Genomic DNA, 18934 nt, shown 5'->3' on the forward strand with positions numbered 1-18934 from the left:
GTGCCACCTTTCCCATAGAAACGTCAATCTGGGAAAAAGGCTCGGAGTAAGGATGACAAGAAATCCATCAGTCCCATATCAGCCAGGAGCAGCAGGCTGCTGGCAGGCTCCAAGGAAAATCTACTGCAAGACCAACATCAGATAGACCCCGTCATACACAAACTATTCAGGGAGAAGCTGTACACAGAGGTAAGAGCGTCTGGGGCAACTGTTACCCGATACAGAGAAGATGATTCACTGATTTCATCTTCATTAAGTTTTTTAAACATGTCCTGCATGTCCAATTGGGTTGCCCAGAAAAGTTCATGAAACCAGGCAAAAATCCATTAAAGGCAATGGCATGACAACGTGTACGGAATTCTGGGCTAGGATGGGACCTTACAGCTCCCCTCGTGAGCTACTCAGGGAAAAAATGCTGATGCTGGAATTCAGAAACAAGTACACAATACCCCAGGTTTCACTCCACCCAGTGTGAGGCAGTGCTTTAGCATTAAGGGTGCTTCAACTAACCTCAATTCGGCAAGATTGGGAAGAGATATAATCACAAAGATGTCCACTCTCTGCTTAAGTTGTATTTATTTCTCCTGGAAGGTTTCAGTATGTGGGTATTGGGCAAGAGTAAACTCAGGATTAGCTGCATAAGGCACAGCTTGATCAATTTAGTCTGCAAATACCTACCAACCAGGCTCACACAGGCAAGGGTGAGGAGGACACCAGCGCCTGGCAGCAATAGGCAGCACCATCAGCACAGAGGGAGGGCAGACACGGTGTCAATGAAAAACACTTGCATATTTCAAAATGCTGTAGCACATTCTGCAGTGAAAAGCAGTAGTTATTACCAGAAATGTGCACATTTCACTGTTTAATTATAATGAGCCATTTTTGTTCCTGCTTTCTTTTCTTTCCTAACCCTTTAGTTAAGTAAGTTCCATAAATATAATTCCTTTAGTCATATGCAGTGTGCTGTTATTTCTTGGCACTGGGTTGTAACAGGGCAGCGAATTACACAGCACCCACACAAACCGGGGTTTGGGGTAGAGAGCCTTCTCAATCTCCCAGGTTTGTCAGGACCGGAGTGTATCTTCCCTAGACTGATGCAGCCAAGGAAACCAGCGGGGTTTCACTCTGGATCAATTTTGTTGGATGCTGTGTGATTGCCCTGAGCATTGATCCAGTGGGCTGTGTGTTTAAGCCTGTGTTAAACTATTTTCTAGTAAAGTGATTAAGATATGTGGCTATGGACGCTGCAGGGGTTGAGCGGTGGTGCGAATCCACGAGGTTACCAGTAACGGATGTGTGTGTATTGTGGGGTAGGCATTTGTAGTCCAACTGAATTGTTTATTCAAACTTTAAGTATTGTTAAAGCATTAGGAACAGTTACGATAATGGAGCGGAGGTTTGACCAAATGACGGGCAAGGACTTTGTTTTAGTTCAGTCTAATTCTGACGTAACGTCAGTGGATCTGCTTGGTACTACTGGGGCCTCAGGAGAGCGGGGGCCATGGGCTGCCCAAACTTTTCAGGAGGAGGGGAGTGTAGGCGAGCATATCGAAACACTAGCCGAGATTCCCGTAGTCGGGGCAGAGACTGTAAAGACAAGTTGTTCTCGTTTCTGTGGAGCGAGGGGAAGGAGTGGTCTGATTCCTGGGATGGCAGGACTTTCATATGATGAAAGACTGGATTGACTAGGCTTATACTCACTGAAATTTAGAAGATTGAGGGGGGATCTTATTGAAACATGTAAAATCCTAAGGGGATTGGACAGGCTAGATGCAGGAAAATTGTTCCCGATGTTGGGGAAGTCCAGAACGAGGTGTCACAGTTTGAGGATAAAGGGGAAGCCTTTTAGGACCGAGGTTAGGAAAAACTTCTTCACACAGAGAGTGGTGAATCTGTGGAATTCTCTGCCACAGGAAACAGTTGAGGCCAGTTCATTGGCTATATTTAAGAGGGAGTTAGATATGGCCCTTGTGGCTAAAGGGATCGGGGGTATGGAGAGAAGGCAGGTACAGAGTTGTGATTTGGATGATCAGCCATGATCGTACTGAATGGCGGTGCGGGCTCGAAGGGCCGAATGGCCTACTCCTGCACCTATTTTCTATGTTTCTATGATGTGGAAGGTCTAATGAGTCCTCCAGGGAGGGGTGAGCATTTTGAGTTGGTAGCGACCCTTACCTCACTGGCAATAAATGGCAAAATGCCCAGGTTCAAAGTCCCAGCTATCGTAGGCTCAGCCTGTTCTCAGGAACGAAGCCCACCCCCGAAAGGGGAAGAGAAGTATGAGACTTGGGCAGAGCTGACATCTCAGATGCTGGATGAGTGGCAGTTCTCTGACGACGTACAACACAGTGACTGGGAGAGAGTTTGGGAGGGCTGGCTGCTGAGCTCTTGAGATCCCAAAGACACAGAACCCCTTTGCTACCTCTACCAGCTACATGCAAGTGCTAGAAAATGCTTTTTGGCGTGACAAGGAGCCCAGTGGAGCTTCTGATGGGGTTTCTGGAGAAGGGGGGAAAATTTCCACCTATATTTTTTGGCTAGAGGGGCAGTTGAGTTCCTTGTGGCGTAGGGAGGGCTGAGGTGAATGAGTTAAGAATGGACCAAGTGGCAAAAAGCACACAGTCACAGGCTATGATCGCTTGGGGTTTCCAAATGTCTCGTAAGATGTGCCCCCCTCCCTTGTTTGTCGAGCTGCTCAGATAATTAAGAGCGGAGGAGAATGCAACGGAGGCCTCCATCAGCAGGGTACTGACCTCGGTAGTAGCCCCCTTGGCTGAAGTGACCACTGAAAATCCACCCCGGGGAGGGGTAAAGGAGCTCGTGGCAGAGCACTGTGAATCCCCAGCCCTGGGAGGGGTAAAGGAGCTCGTGGCAGAGTACTGTGAATCCCCACCCCGGGGAGGGGGTAAAGGAGCTCGTGACAGAGCACTGTGAATCCCCACCCCGGGGAGGGGTAAAGGAGCTCGTGACAGAGTACTGTGAAACCCCACCCCGGGGAGGGGTAAAGGAGCTCGTGGCAGAGCACTGTGAAAATCCCCACCCTGGGGAGGGTTAAAGGAGCTCGTGGCAGAGCACTGTGAATCCCCAGCCCTGGGAGGGGTAAAGGAGCTCATGGCAGAGTACTGTGAAAATCCCCACCCCGGGGAGGGGGTAAAGGAGCTCGTGGTAGAGTACTGTGAAAATCCCCACCCCGGGAGGGGGTAAAGGAGCTCGTGGCAGAGTACTGTGAAACCCCACCCCGGGGAGGGGGGTAAAGGAGCTCATGGCAGAGTACTGTGAAAATCCCCACCCCCGGGGAGGGGTAAAGGAGCTCGTGGTAGAGTACTGTGAAACCCCACCCCCAGGAGGGGTAAAGGAGCTCGTGGCAGAGTACTGTGAAAATCCCCACCCCGGGGAGGGGTAAAGGAGCTTGTGGTAGAGTACTGTGAAACCCCACCCCGGGGAGGGGTAAAGGAGCTCGTGGCAGAGTACTGTGAAACCCCACCCCGGGGAGGGGTAAAGGAGCTTGTGGCAGAGTACTGTGAAACCCCACCCCGGGGAGGGGGTAAAGGAGCTCGTGACAGAGCACTGTGAATCCCCACCCCGGGGAGGGGTAAAGGAGCTTGTGGCAGAGTACTGTGAAACCCCACCCCTGGGAGGGGTAAAGGAGCTCGTGGCAGAGTACTGTGAAAATCCCCACCCCGGGGAGGGGTAAAGGAGCTCGTGGTAGAGTACTGAGAAACCCCACCCCGGGGAGGGGTAAAGGAGCTCGTGCCAGAGTACTGTGAAACCCCACCCCGGGGAGGGGTAAAGGAGCTCGTGGCAGAGTACTGTGAAAATCCCCACCCCGGGGAGGGGTAAAGGAGCTTGTGGTAGAGTACTGTGAAACCCCACCCCGGGGAGGGGTAAAGGAGCTCGTGGCAGAGTACTGTGAAACCCCACCCCGGGGAGGGGTAAAGGAGCTCGTGGCAGAGTACTGTGAAACCCCACCCCGGGGTGGGGGTAAAGGAGCTCGTGACAGAGCACTGTGAATCCCCACCCCGGGGAGGGGTAAAGGAGCTTGTGGCAGAGTACTGTGAAACCCCACCCCTGGGAGGGGTAAAGGAGCTCGTGGCAGAGTACTGTGAAAATCCCCACCCCGGGGAGGGGTAAAGGAGCTCGTGGTAGAGTACTGAGAAACCCCACCCCGGGGAGGGGTAAAGGAGCTCGTGGCAGAGTACTGTGAAACCCCACCCCGGGGAGGGGTAAAGGAGCTCGTGGCAGAGTACTGTGAAACCCCACCCCGGGGAGGGGTAAAGGAGCTCGTGACAGAGCACTGTGAAAATCCCCACCCCGGGGAGGGGGTAAAGGAGCTCGTGGCAGAGTACTGTGAAAATCCCCACCCCGGGGAGGGGGTAAAGGAGCTCGTGGCAGAGTACTGTGAAAATCCCCACCCCGGGGAGGGGGTAAAGGAGCTCGTGGCAGAGCACTGTGAATCCCCACCCCGGGGAGGGGTAAAGGAGCTCGTGGCAGAGTACTGTGAATCCCCACCCCGGGGAGGGGTAAAGGAGCTCGTGGCAGAGTACTGTGAAAATCCCCACCCCGGGGAGGGGTAAAGGAGCTCGTGGCAGAGTACTGTGAAACCCCACCCCCGGGGAGGGGTAAAGGAGCTCATGGTAGAGTACTGTGAATCCCCACCCCGGGGAGGGGTAAAGGAGCTCGTGGCAGAGTACTGTGAATCCCCACCCCCGGGAGGGGGGTAAAGGAGCTCGTGGCAGAGTACTGTGAATCCCCACCCCCGGGAGGGGGGTAAAGGAGCTCGTGGCAGAGTACTGTGAAAATCCCCACCCCCGGGGAGGGGTAAAGGAGCTCATGGTAGAGTACTGTGAAACCCCACCCCCGGGAGGGGTAAAGGAGCTCGTGGCAGAGTACTGTGAAAATCCCCACCCCGGGGAGGGGTAAAGGAGCTCGTGGTAGAGTACTGTGAAACCCCACCCCGGGGAGGGGTAAAGGAGCTCGTGGCAGAGTACTGTGAAACCCCACCCCGGGGAGGGGTAAAGCAGCTCGTGGCAGAGTACTGTGAAACCCCACCCCGGGGAGGGGGTAAAGGAGCTCGTGACAGAGCACTGTGAATCCCCACCCCGGGGAGGGGTAAAGGAGCTCGTGACAGAGTACTGTGAAACCCCACCCCGGGGAGGGGTAAAGGAGCTCGTGGCAGAGCACTGTGAAAATCCCCACCCTGGGGAGGGTTAAAGGAGCTCGTGGCAGAGCACTGTGAATCCCCAGCCCTGGGAGGGGTAAAGGAGCTCGTGGCAGAGTACTGTGAAAATCCCCACCCCCGGGGAGGGGTAAAGGAGCTCGTGGTAGAGTACTGTGAAACCCCACCCCCGGGAGGGGTAAAGGAGCTCGTGGCAGAGTACTGTGAAAATCCCCACCCCGGGGAGGGGTAAAGGAGCTCGTAGTAGAGTACTGTGAAACCCCACCCCGGGGAGGGGTAAAGGAGCTAGTGCCAGAGTACTGTGAAACCCCACCCCGGGGAGGGGTAAAGGAGCTCGTGGCAGAGTACTGTGAAACCCCACCCCGGGGAGGGGGTAAAGGAGCTCGTGACAGAGCACTGTGAATCCCCACCCCGGGGAGGGGTAAAGGAGCTCGTGACAGAGTACTGTGAAACCCCACCCCGGGGAGGGGTAAAGGAGCTCGTGGCAGAGCACTGTGAAAATCCCCACCCTGGGGAGGGTTAAAGGAGCTCGTGGCAGAGCACTGTGAATCCCCAGCCCTGGGAGGGGTAAAGGAGCTCGTGGCAGAGTACTGTGAAAATCCCCACCCCGGGGAGGGGGTAAAGGAGCTCGTGGTAGAGTACTGTGAAAATCCCCACCCCGGGAGGGGGTAAAGGAGCTCGTGGCAGAGTACTGTGAAACCCCACCCCGGGGAGGGGTAAAGGAGCTCGTGGTAGAGTACTGTGAAACCCCACCCCCGGGAGGGGTAAAGGAGCTCGTGGCAGAGTACTGTGAAAATTCCCACCGCCGAGGAGGGGTAAAGGAGCTCGTGGCAGAGCACTGTGAAAATCCCCACCCTGGGGAGGGTTAAAGGAGCTCGTGGCAGAGCACTGTGAATCCCCAGCCCTGGGAGGGGTAAAGGAGCTCGTGGCAGAGTACTGTGAAAATCCCCACCCCCGGGGAGGGGTAAAGGAGCTCGTGGTAGAGTACTGTGAAACCCCACCCCCGGGAGGGGTAAAGGAGCTCGTGGCAGAGTACTGTGAAAATCCCCACCCCGGGGAGGGGTAAAGGAGCTCGTAGTAGAGTACTGTGAAACCCCACCCCGGGGAGGGGTAAAGGAGCTCGTGGCAGAGTACTGTGAAACCCCACCCCGGGGAGGGGTAAAGGAGCTCGTGGCAGAGTACTGTGAAACCCCACCCCGGGGAGGGGGTAAAGGAGCTCGTGACAGAGCACTGTGAATCCCCACCCCGGGGAGGGGTAAAGGAGCTCGTGACAGAGTACTGTGAAACCCCACCCCGGGGAGGGGTAAAGGAGCTCGTGGCAGAGCACTGTGAAAATCCCCACCCTGGGGAGGGTTAAAGGAGCTCGTGGCAGAGCACTGTGAATCCCCAGCCCTGGGAGGGGTAAAGGAGCTCGTGGCAGAGTACTGTGAAAATCCCCACCCCGGGGAGGGGGTAAAGGAGCTCGTGGTAGAGTACTGTGAAAATCCCCACCCCGGGAGGGGGTAAAGGAGCTCGTGGCAGAGTACTGTGAAACCCCACCCCGGGGAGGGGTAAAGGAGCTCGTGGTAGAGTACTGTGAAACCCCACCCCCGGGAGGGGTAAAGGAGCTCATGGCAGAGTACTGTGAAAATTCCCACCGCCGAGGAGGGGTAAAGGAGCTCGTGGCAGAGTACTGTGAAAATCCCCACCCCGGGGAGGGGTAAAGGAGCTCGTGGCAGAGTACTGTGAAAATCCCCACCCCGGGGAGGGGGTAAAGGAGCTCGTGACAGAGTACTGTGAAACCCCACCTCGGGGAGGGGTAAAGGAGCTCGTGGCAGAGTACTGTGAATCCCCACCCCGGGGAGGGGTAAAGGAGCTCGTGGCAGAGTACTGTGAAAATTCCCACCGCCGAGGAGGGGTAAAGGAGCTCGTGGCAGAGTACTGTGAAAATCCCCACCCCGGGGAGGGGGTAAAGGAGCTCGTGGTAGAGCACTGTGAAACCCCAGTGAGGGAGCACGTTTCCAGCAATATATCAAGGAACACCCCGAAGCTAAAAACCCTATTCCTGAAGGCGTAGTGTGGCCAAGCTCCAGTGTATCGCTACAGATTGAGGGTAGTTATGTTGACACAGGATCTCAGGTTACTCTGCTGTACCATTTGTTTTACAAACGGTATTTGACGCACTTACCATTAACGCTGTCAGTGCAGAAGGGATCTGGGGTCTTGGTACAGATGACTATCTGTACGATGGCTACTTGTCACTGAAGCTGGAGCTTTCAGTGGCACATGTGGGAGTAGCTGAGGCCCTTGATACATTCGTGTTGGTTTGTCCAGACCCGGTTGAGAAGCACGAAGCTTCATTTCTTGTGGACACGAATACTCCTACTGTGAGGAGGCTAGTGGGAGCCTGTAGGGAGAAAGATGGAGAGAGCTCTCTGAAAACATTGTCCATTCACCCTGTGTTCCGAGCTGCTTTTAAGGAAGTGTGTGGCCACACTGGGCTGTGTGGTTCACCCAGTTCAAACCAGTTGTGTTACGGCCTGGGGATGTAGCTAGAGTGACGGGAAACCCCGAATTTCCCAGAATGCCTGAAAATAAGGCCGTCTTGGTGGACGCTCCGGAAAACCACGAAAAGGAGTCCTCATACCTGTTGGGGTACTGGTGAGGCGTGAACTACAGAAGGCCTGGATTGTACGAGTGAACAGGATGAACAGTTCAGAGAGGCAGGGGGTGCCAATGACACACCTCTTCCCAGTGATGGTAATGTCTAGTGTCCCTGTGAGACAAGCAGGAGAGAAACTCTCTCTGACAAAGGCAAAGTTGACTGCCGAGTCATTCAACTTTGCGGACTCCACGGTACCTGGAGATTGGAAGAAGAAGTTGATAGAGAAAATGTTGAAGCTGGAAAATGTCGGGGGTTCCGATGACATCATCGCTCAGAATGGCAGCTTAAATCAACAGCTCCTCCGGAAAAACGCATATTTTGCCCCGTTAATCCATCAAATATAAGATCTTTCGAAAATATCTGAATTGATAAGGGGGGCAAGAATGGAGATAAAAAAGCATCACTGCGGAGCCTATGGATGAGAGAGGTGCAATGCGCGGCTGTCCTACCCGAACGCGTGGCGGCGAGGCCGACGCTGGGCCTCGTGCAGGCGGCTCTCCTGAACGTGCGCGTGGCGGCAAGGCTGACGCTGGGCCTCGTGCGCGCGGCTCTCCTACACATGCGCGTGGCGGCGAGGCCGACGCTGGGCCTCGTGCGCGCGGCTCTCCTACACGTGCGCGTGGCGGCGAGGCCGACGCTGGGCCTCGTGCGCGCGGCTCTCCTACACATGCGCGTGGCGGCGAGGCCGACGCTGGGCCTCATGCGCGCGGCTCTCCTACACGTGCGCGTGGCGGCGAGGCTGACGCTGGGCCTCGTGCAGGCGGCTCTCCTACGCGTGTGCGTGGCGGCAAGGCTGACGCTGGGCCTCGTGCAGGCAAAGCGGCAAATATGATAAGGATTCTGGAAGAAATCAGGGAAGTCCAAAAAGATTCAGAGCTCGCCAACGTCAATGAAAAAATAGCGGTGGCAGAGACTCGAACTGAGAAGGTGGAAGATCGCGTGCAAAATGTGGAACAGATACTAAGTAAGACAATAAAAATATTAAATCAACAGAAAAGTAAATTGCTTGACCGGGAGGGAAGATTGCAACAGAAAAATATCAGGATTTATAATGTTCCCGAAGGAGCTGAGGGATTGTCGGTGGTAGACTTTGGAGACAAGCCGCTGTGGGAAGCACTGGAGATTCCCCAGACTATGGAGATGGAAATAGAAAGGACGCACCGTTCTCTCGCCCAGCGGCCTGCCGGAGACAGACAAAGTAAACCGCGATCCATTGTACTTAAAGTTCTCCGATTCTACGAAGGAGCGGAGGGATTGTCGATGATGGACTTTGTAGACAAGCCGCTGTGGGAAGCACTGGAGATTCCTCAGACTACGGAGATTGAAATCGAAAGGGCGCACCATTCACCTCCCAGAGACAGAGAAGAGAAACTGCACTCCATTGTACTTAGATTCCTTTGATTCCAGAGCAAGGCGGAGATTCTACAAAGGGCCTGGGGTAAGAAGAGGGTGTTTTGGAATGGGAGGTTAATATACTTCGATCATGATTAAACCATAAGGCAAAGGAGCAGAAGTCAGCCATTCGGCCCATCGAGTCTACTCTGCCATTTAATCGTGAGCTGATCCATTCTTCCATTTAGTCCCACTCCCCTGCCTTCTCACCATAACCTTTGATGCCCTGGCTACTCAGATACCTGTCAATCTCTGCCTTAAATACATCCAATGACTTGGCCTCTACTGCTGCCCGTGGCAACAAATTCCATAGATTCACCACCCTCCAGCTAAAAAAATTCCTTCGCATCTCTGTTCTGAATGGGCGCCCTTCAATCCTTAAGTCATGCCCTCTGGTACTAGACTCCCCCATCATGGGAAACAACTTTGCCACATCCACTCTGTCCATGCCTTTCAACATTCGAAATGTTTCTATGAGGTCTCCCCTCATTCTGCTAAACTCCAAGGAATACAGCCCAAGAGCAGACAAATGTTCCTCATATGTTAACCCTCTCATTCCCGGAATCATTCTAGTGAATCTTCTCTGTACCCTCTCCAATGTCAGCACATCCTTTCTTAAATAAGGAGACCAAAACTGCCCACAGTACTCCAAGTGAGGTCTCACCAGCGCCTTATAGAGCCTCAACATCACATCCCTGCTCCTATACTCTATTCCTCTAGAAATGAATGCCAACATTGCATTCGCCTTCTTCACTACTGACTCAGCCTGGAGGTTAACCTTAGGGGTATCCTGTACGAGGACTCCTAAGTCCCGTTGCATCTCAGAACTTTGAATTCTTTCCCCATTTAAATAATAGTCTGCTCGTTTATTTCTTCTGCCAAAGTGCATAACCATACACTTCCCAACATTGTATTTCATTTGCCACTTCTTTGCCCATTCTTCCAATCTATTCAAGTCTCTCTGCAGACTCTCCGTTTCCTCAGCCCTACCAGCCCTTCCACCTATCTTCATATCGTCAGCAAACTTAGCCACAAAGCCATCTATTCCATAATCCAAATCGTTGATGTACAATGTAAAAAGAAGCAGCCCCAACACGGACCCTTGTGGAACACCACTGGTATCCGGCAGCCAACCAGAATAGGATCCCTTTATTCCCACTCTCTGTTTCCTGCCAATCAGCCAATGCTCTATCCATGTATGTAACTTTCCCGTAATTCCATGGGCTCTTATCTTGTTAAGTAGCCTCATGTGTGGCACCTTGTCAAAGGCTTTCTGAAAATCCGAATGTACAGCATCCACTGCATCTCCCTTGTCTAGCCTACTTGTAATTCTCAAAAAATTGTAATAGGTTTGTCAGGCAGGATTTTCCTTTAAGGAATCCATGCTGAGTTCTGCCTATCTTGTCATATGCCTCCAGGTACTCTGTAATGTCATCCTTGACAATCGACTCCAACAACTTCCCAACCACCGATGTCAAGCTAACAGGTCTATAATTTCCTTTTTGCTTCTTTGCCCCCTTCTTAAATAGCGGAGTGATATTTGCAATCTTCCAGTCCTCCGGAACCATGCCAGAATCTATTGACTTTTGAAAGATCATCGCTAATGCCTCCGCAATCTCCACTGCTACTTCCTTCAGAACACGAGGGTGCATTCCATCTGGTCCGGGGGATTTATCTACCTTTCGCCTATTCAGCTTTACCCACCCCCACCCCCCCGCGGTCCTACAGAAACGGAAGGAATATTCCGAAGTGAGACGAATATTAAAGCAAGAAAAGATTAAATTCCAAACCCCGTACCCTGCTAAACTGAGGGTATTTTTCCAAGAAGGTATGCGACTGTACCAGACAGTGGAGAAGGCAACTACAGACATGAACAACAGAGGACTGTCCGTTAGCATGGTCAAACCAAGGGAAACTCTGGCTGAGCAGTTGTCCCGAGCTGCTTGGGAAATAGTAAGAGAACCGAGAGAGCAGGGGACGGGAGCAGGATGAGAGAAGGATATTAGGAAGAGACTGTGAGTTCTCAGAGGACAGCCCTCACCTCCTCCAGAAGAGCCATAAGGTTTGGCTAACTTTAAAAGTGCTGATAAACTAAATGGAAGCAAAAATAGACAGTGATATATCTATCTTGAGAAATATATGTTATAATGTGGATTTTATATTACTCAAGTTTTTAAAAATTCATTTATTCATTCCTTTTTCCCCACCTGAATGAGAATTTATACATGGGAGGAATACACAGGGAAATCATTTCTGTGTAATGGACATAGTTTTTTTTACTTACTTTTGTAGGTTCTGCAGCGGGGGCCCTCAACCCACAGGTAGGAGGGGCCATCCCCCACAGCTAGACGTTTCTTCTAAAACCCAACCCAGGGTCATCTAGAAACCCCAGCCTTGGAACCACACCTTCATTGCCTTTTCTGATTCACTTTTCTTGGTTCTTATTTGTTCAGGGAGTAGATCGATTAAGTTATATTCTGCAAATTTCAATGATATACTAACAGATAAATACACTTAGAGAGTAAGACCATATATTTTGATTATATACCTCAAGAATGGTTGAAAAGAGATAAATATTTAATGAATGTACTACTGGTGGCTGGTAAAAAGACCCTTACCAGGAAATGGTTATCTCAGGAGAGCCCAGCTTTAAATGTATGGATGGAAATTACAATGGACATTTACAAAATGGAGAAGATAACAACATCTGTTAAGCACAAGTTGGAACAATTGTATTCATACTGGAAAAACTGGTTTAACTACATAACAGCTCATAGGCCTGATTTTATTCCCACAAGTCAATGAATATGTTGTAAAAAAAATCATTCCCTACCTTTAGACTATTCAGCTTTATTTATGTACAGATAAAGTGTATTTATCTGTACATAGTTTTCTTCTTTCGATTGTTCTTTCTTTCCTCTCCTTTCTATAAGTATATACCTCAGATAAATATTACGTGGAGATTTGTGACAAATATGATTATATGATATATATGTACAGTATCTGAAATACATTTTATGGAAATGTTTGTTTAATGATGAAACTCAATAAAAAATAAATTACAAAAAAAGGGAGGCTGGAAAATGTCTTTTCTACTGACGTGTTTGATATAGGTTGTTCCAAGAGGACTCACCACACAATCTGGGTGACAGAGGACGCCACTTTCAGAGAAAGGTCACAGCAACTGGCAACTGCAGAGGTGGAGGGCGTTCGGCAGTATCCGCAGAAGTTGAAGGAAGCTGTGATCATCACTGAGTCCAGAAACCCTTACACGTCTCCAATAGTGGTGGCCAAGAAGGATGGGAAGGTATGGATGTGTGTGGACTATTGGACTCTGAACAGGCGTACAGTCCCGAGAATCAAGGATGCACTGGCCTGCTGGAATGGTGCAAAGTGGTTCAGTGTGCTGGACTTGAGGAGTGGGTATTATCATATCCCCATGAGTGAGACTGACAAAGAGATGATTGCAGGGATGTCCACAGGGATTCTTCCAGGTCGAAAGGATGCACCAGGGCATACCGGGAGCCCCTGCATGTGATGGAGAAAACTGTGGGGGATATGAACTTGCCTGAGGTATTGGTGTGTCTGGATGACCTCACAGTGTTTGTGTCCACCTTGGAAGAACATGAAGTGAGGCTACTGAAGGTACTGAGCCACCTGAAAGCTGAAGGGTTTAAACTTTGCTTGGACAAGTGCCAGTTCTGCCACACGTCTGTTAGCTACGTTGGGCACCTAGTCTCATGGGATGGAGTAGTTTCAGATCTGTCTAAGATATAAGCAATGACCACATAGCAAGGTCCCAGACTGTGAGCATCTAGCGCTCAATCCTTGGATTCTGTGCGTACTACTGGAGATTCATGAAACACTACTCTAAAGTGAGTCACCCTTTAAATCAGTTCCTGTGAAGTTACCTTCCCTTGGGGAGGAAAGGGAGGAGGACAAAAAGAGAGGACAGTAAAGATTGTCTTAGCCCTTCAGAGCCTTTTGGAGCAAGATGAGATGTGAAATGTGAAGAGGCCTTTCAGTTGCTGAAGGTGCCTGTGCTGGCTTTTGCAGCCCCCCCCGGTTGCTATACGTACTGCATATAGATGCCAGCAGAGAAGGCTTGGGAGGCGTTCTGTATCAGGATCAGGGCACAGGGTTGAGACCTGGCGTGTTTGTCAGCCAGAGTCTGTCACCCTCTCAGTGAAACCACCCCACGCACAAATTTGAGTTCCTAACATTGAAATGGACTGTGGTCAATAAGCCAAATGACTTCTAAATGGTGAGGACAGTCAACAGCCCCATTAACTTCTATCCTGACCTCGATGAAATTGGATGCCACAGGCCGTCGGTGGTCTGCGGTGTTCTCTGCCTATGATTTCAGCTGAAGTTCACCGGGGAGTCAGTGCATTGTCCTGACATGCACATGGAGGGATGGACAGGGACGGAGAGTGGGAGAGCATTCCTGCCCCTGGAACCAAAGCCACGTGCCAGTTTTCCATCACAGTGAAGGCAGAGGGAACGCAAGGGCAGGATCGACCGGCGGATCATTTGGGAGTTTCTCTCGGTGGCATCCCACAAGTTCACTGCAACCTGACTGCTGTGAAGACAAAGCAGTTGCCAGATTTGAGCCCTGGGGAGGTGGCAGCCGATCAGCGAGATGACCGTGTATTGGTACTGTTTGGTCGGTGGTTGCAAAGGGGGACATGACCAAAGCAGACAAGATGAAACACTGCGGTATCTCTACTACTGAGAGTATAGGCCAGATGAGGAACTAGGTCCTATACCACAGATCGGGTAGGCTTCACCATGTGGACCAGAAGTATCCCAAGGAGTGTCTGAACCTGAAGAAGACCCCCAAAGGGGTAAGGAGGTCTCAAAGAGTCAGGAGACCCCACCCCCAGATGGGCTGGCTTACGTAGCACCAGTGTTCCAACTATCTCCCTAGTGAGATATGTTACTACCATTTACAAATGGATTGAAGGTTCTGACCATGAAATTCCTTTGAAAATGATAGGATGGCAAATTATTTCTGCCATGAGGCCATGGCTATTTGTGGTGGGGGGGTTGGGGGAGAGTGTTCACATCTTTACCGTTATGCTGTAGGTATTTCATTGAGCAGTTCTGTAAGCGCAGTCTGTTCTGTTTTCAGCCTGTTTGAGTTACTGTTGAAGATGAGGAATGATGAGGAACATGCGCCATTCAATTAGGATGGTGGAACGGGGGGGTGGGGGGGTGCGAAGGTTTTTTAGGTGAGGGACACTAAGGTTGGTCTTGGAGTTTTTGTTCGGGGGGAGATGAAGAGCGAGGACGCTGGGGAGAACTGGTCGTAGGATGCAACCTGGAGGAGACCCGTTTGTTCAAGATGGATGTTCGGATGCTTTCACACAGACCGAGCGCCCAGCGCGTGATTGACAGAGAATTTCAAGATGAGCTCCAACTTGTGCAAATTTGACTGTTTAATTAGAATGGGCCCTTTTTGTTTTTTCTTTACTAACACTCTAGTTAAGTAAGTTTCATAAATGTAATTCCTTTAACCATATGCAGTGTGTTGTCTGTTGTTGCTTGGCACTGAGTTGTAACAGGGTAGCAAACGACACAGCATCCACAGAAACTGGGGTTTGGGCTGGGAGAGCTGTCTCCATCTCACCGGTTTGGTGGGACCAGAGTGATTATTCCCTAGACTTCCACAGTCAAGGAAACCAGTAGGGGTTCACTTAGGTTAGATGCTGAAGGAACAGGTCTGGCAGCATCTGTGGAAAGGAATAAACGGTCGACGTTTCAGGCCAAGGCCCCTCATCATAAATGACGCCTGGCCTGCTGAGTTCCTCCATCATTTTGGGTGTGTTACTATGGATTTCCAACACCTACAAATTTTCTCATGCTTGTGATTTACCCCTTTACCAGTTCCAATTGGTGAAGATTCTCAGCTGATGGCAGCATCATGTACCCAAATTAAATCAATAAGGACCAACGTAATCTAAATGCAGATAGGAGAGGCCACTTGCATGATTTACTGACACAGCCTGGATCATGGGTTGCCTGTAATTACACGGTCACATTGGTGTTCAGTAAATTGCAACAGAAAAAGGTGGAACTGATCAAGAAACAATAGAACTGGCAGAGAGAGTGTGATATTAATCATCTCTAGAGGTTCCTTAGGGTGATAGTTATCATCTCCACATTTTCTTTTGTGTGCTACTCACTTGTAAACAAAGACAGTAGAACATCATTTATTGAAGACCTTATCTTAATAAGTTTTTTTAAAAAATTATAAATGCTGATATTGGAATGTGATCGTGATGTAAGGTTTCTTCTTGGGAATTAATCCATGTAAGTAAGGATTTTAACGAGGTAACTCTTTACAGAGGCAGACCATTCATCCCAGACTGACACTGGAAATGCTGGAGGCAGCAGCAGGTTAGGCAGCTTCTGTGGACACAAAATAAGAGTTGGGACATTACAAAATACTGTCTAAGTACTGACTGAGCTGTCCTAAGAGTACTGTGTGCAGTAGAGAGTTGGAGGTTCTGCTTTGCTGCAGACAGTGAAGAGATGAGATTCACCAGCATATTTACTGGCTTGAGGGACTTCAGTTATGGGGAGAGATTGGGGAGGCTGGGCTTCTTTTCACTGGAATGGACAAGGGTGACTAGTTAGAAAATTGTGAGACGCATAGATGGGAGGATTAAACAAGAAAGAGAAGGCACGGGTTTAACATGAGAGATAGGAGATCTAAAGGGGATTTGGGGGCAAGTTCGTTTTTTTTAAAACATCAAGTCATTAATATCTGGAGCTGGTGAGATCAGATACAATCACAGGGATAATTAAACAGGTACACATATAGGCAAGACACAAATATGGACATGTGGGCAAATGGAGCTAGTAAAATTAGCCAAAATCATCGATATAGATTGATGAGCCAAATGTCCTGTTTCTGTGAGGTTAACTCTATGACAAAGAACTAGAGTTTATATTCCAGCCCAAAGACGTCTCACATGAAGCATTAAGCCTGTTTCCCTCTCTGCAGGTGCTACTTGTCCCGCTGATTATTGCCAGCATTTTCAGAGTATCAGCATCTGTAATTGTTTTACTTCTCTAGCCCAGTGGTCCCCAACCTCTGGGCCGCGGACCGATACCGGGCCGCGAAGTATGAAGGGGTGCAGTGGTAGCCGGAGCGTACCCAGCACATCTTTAAGAAAAACGCCGAAATAAACAAGCTAATTAATTAGGTGCCGCCCAGAAGCCAGACTTCATTAGGGGAACTGAGGGGGAGAGGGTCAATAACTTTAAATTCTTCAGCATTAAGGATTGACGTTTCTCTCTCTGAAAAGTGTCAGAGGATTTGTCCTGGGACCAGCACGTAACTGTCATTACCATATAACCATATAACAATTACAGCACAGAAACAGGCCATCTCGGCCCTTCTAGTCCATGCCGAACGCTACTCTCACCTAGTCCCACCGACCTGCACTCAGCCCATAACCCTCCATTCCTTTCCTGTCCATATAGCTGTCCAATTTAAATGACAATATTGAACCTGCCTCAACCACTTCTGCTGGAAGCTCATTCCACACAGCTACCACTCTCTGAGTAAAGAAGTTCCCCCTCAGGTTACCCCTAAACTTTTGCCCTTTAACTCCCATGTCCTCGTTTGAATCTCCCCTACTCTCAATAGAAAAAGCCTATCCATGTCAACTCTATCTATCCCCCTCATAATTTTAAATACCTCTATCAAGTCTCCCCTCAAACTTCTACGCTCCAAAGAATAAAGACCCAACTTGTTCAACCTTTCTCTGTAACTTAGGAGATGAAACCCAGGTAACATTCTAGTAAATCTTCTCTCACAAAGAAAGCACGGCAGCGTCTATACTTTATTAGAAGTTTGTGTAGATTCAGCATGTCACCTCGATCCTGACAGCCCTGTCTTTTCAGCCCGTCTGGGCTGGCGTTTAAATTGACCAAACAATGAAACAGCTAAAGGCTCCATCGCCTTGGAAAGAGGAGTGAACATCGTGTAGAGCAGGTGAAATCGGCAATCGTCTCTGATCTGGGCCGACATTTACATCCCCGGTGGCACCTAACTGATTAGCTTGTTTATTTCGGCTTTTTTCTTAAAGATGTGCTGGGTGCGTCCCGGCTACCACTGTACCCCTGCATGCTTCACGGCCCAGAGGTTGGGGACCACTGCTCTAGCCCTATCCATTCATTACTTGTGTAGACATTTTAGATTTGGCTGTGATATAGTTCTGATGGTAAGGGGCAGTAAGTGTGACAGAAAGGTCTGCTTAACCTTATTCTTTCAGTTCAACATATTGCCAGATTTCTCCTGATAACATTCTCTGAAGGCAATGACGCAATGGACTGTTTCATGAGTTGATCTTATTGTTTTAGTTCAGGTGCTAAATATTGGTCAATGTAGGCAGGGTAATGCAGAATTAATCTTGTCCTCAGCTAGATTAGCCTTCCTCTTCTTTCACATCTCTGCCTCCCACTTTGTGTTGACCGCAAGACTTTCTTCTCTCCCTCCATCAATGACGTAAACAGCAATTTAGATCTGCCATGACTGGAGAGTTATATTAAACACTTATATGCACATATTTTACCCCCCGTTACTTGGAGGGTTGTCCATGCCAATATAGACTTCATCCCCTCCGCACACTGACTCTCCCTCCCTCCCCAATCCCCATCTTCCTCACCTCTCTCGAGCTTCCTTCCTCCTTCCCATTTGCCATCTCTACTTCCCCATGCTCTCAACACACTGCCAACTGATAATCTCAGACTCACCGAGAAGCATTGACCTGAGCTTCCACTAAATCCCAGTGTTTCCCTTCCATCAGGTCTATGGACTGCTGTCATCAATGATGAGGGAAATTCCCTTTCTCTTTGAGGAGGTGAAGTGGAAGCACGTGGATCCTGCTGACAAATGTGTTTGATAATTTGTGAAGCCGTTGCATACAGTAAGAGCTGGAAAACAGAGCTGTCTTTGCTAATAAGAATTATGTATGTGTGAAAATTATATTAAAAAACTGATAAAAAATTAAGCATTGTGTCTTCACAGATTTCTTTCCTCTGGCCACTTGCTACAGTTTGGTACCAAAGGCCTTGTTTCCCCATAGACTCAAGTATCACATTCAAGTTATTATACGTAAACACGAGGAATTCTGCAGATGCTGGAAATTCAAGCAACGCACATCAAAGTTGCTGGTGAACGCAGCAGGCCAGGCAGCATCTCTAGGAAGAGGTAAAGTCAATGTTTCAAATCTCTTACTAGCTCTTCCTTCAGTTAGTCCTGACGAAGGGTCTCGGCCCGAAACGTCGACTGTACCTCTTCCTGGAGATGCTGCCTGGCCTAACTTTTATGTGTGTTGCTCGAGTTATTATACCTCAGGTTTCAATATCTTTGGCCATGTGAATTTAGCATTATATTTATTAAATACTGACTGAAAGCACAGTGTCGGGAAGCATATCTCATCCATTTTAGTAGAAGAAATGAAAGGGTTGACTATTTTCTAAATGGAGAGAAAATACAAAAAAAATTGAAGTCCTTGTGCAGGATTCCCTGAAGGTTAATTTGCAGATTGAGTCTGTGGTGAGGAAAGCACTGGGTCTGTATTCACTATTCACTGGAATTCAGAAGAATGAGGGGTGATCAATGAAACCTATCAAATGGTGAAAGGCCTCGATAGAGTGGATGTGGAGAGGATCTTTCCTAAAGATGAGAGTAAGACTAGAAGACA

At 49.5% G+C, this 18934-nt stretch overlaps 1 protein-coding gene across 5 annotated transcripts in view; it reads left to right on the plus strand.

Moving 5' to 3' along the window:
- Nucleotides 1-18295, plus strand: part of mycbpap (mycbp associated protein) — a 163303-nt gene extending 145008 nt beyond the window's left edge. The window contains exons 18-19 of one of the 5 annotated variants that reach the window (XM_063030719.1): nucleotides 19-189; nucleotides 18035-18295. In XM_063030719.1, the coding sequence (XP_062886789.1) occupies nucleotides 19-189; nucleotides 18035-18130 (267 nt within the window). In that variant the 3' untranslated portion in view covers nucleotides 18131-18295. The remainder of the gene's footprint in view (nucleotides 1-18; nucleotides 190-18034) is intronic. The other 4 variants (XM_063030720.1, XM_063030718.1, XM_063030721.1 and 1 more) reach the window with 4 other exon arrangements.
- The last annotated feature ends 639 nt before the right edge of the window (nucleotides 18296-18934 follow it).

The sequence above is a fragment of the Mobula hypostoma genome, chromosome 22 (assembly GCF_963921235.1).
Source record: "Mobula hypostoma chromosome 22, sMobHyp1.1, whole genome shotgun sequence".
Taxonomy (NCBI): domain Eukaryota; kingdom Metazoa; phylum Chordata; class Chondrichthyes; order Myliobatiformes; family Myliobatidae; genus Mobula; species Mobula hypostoma.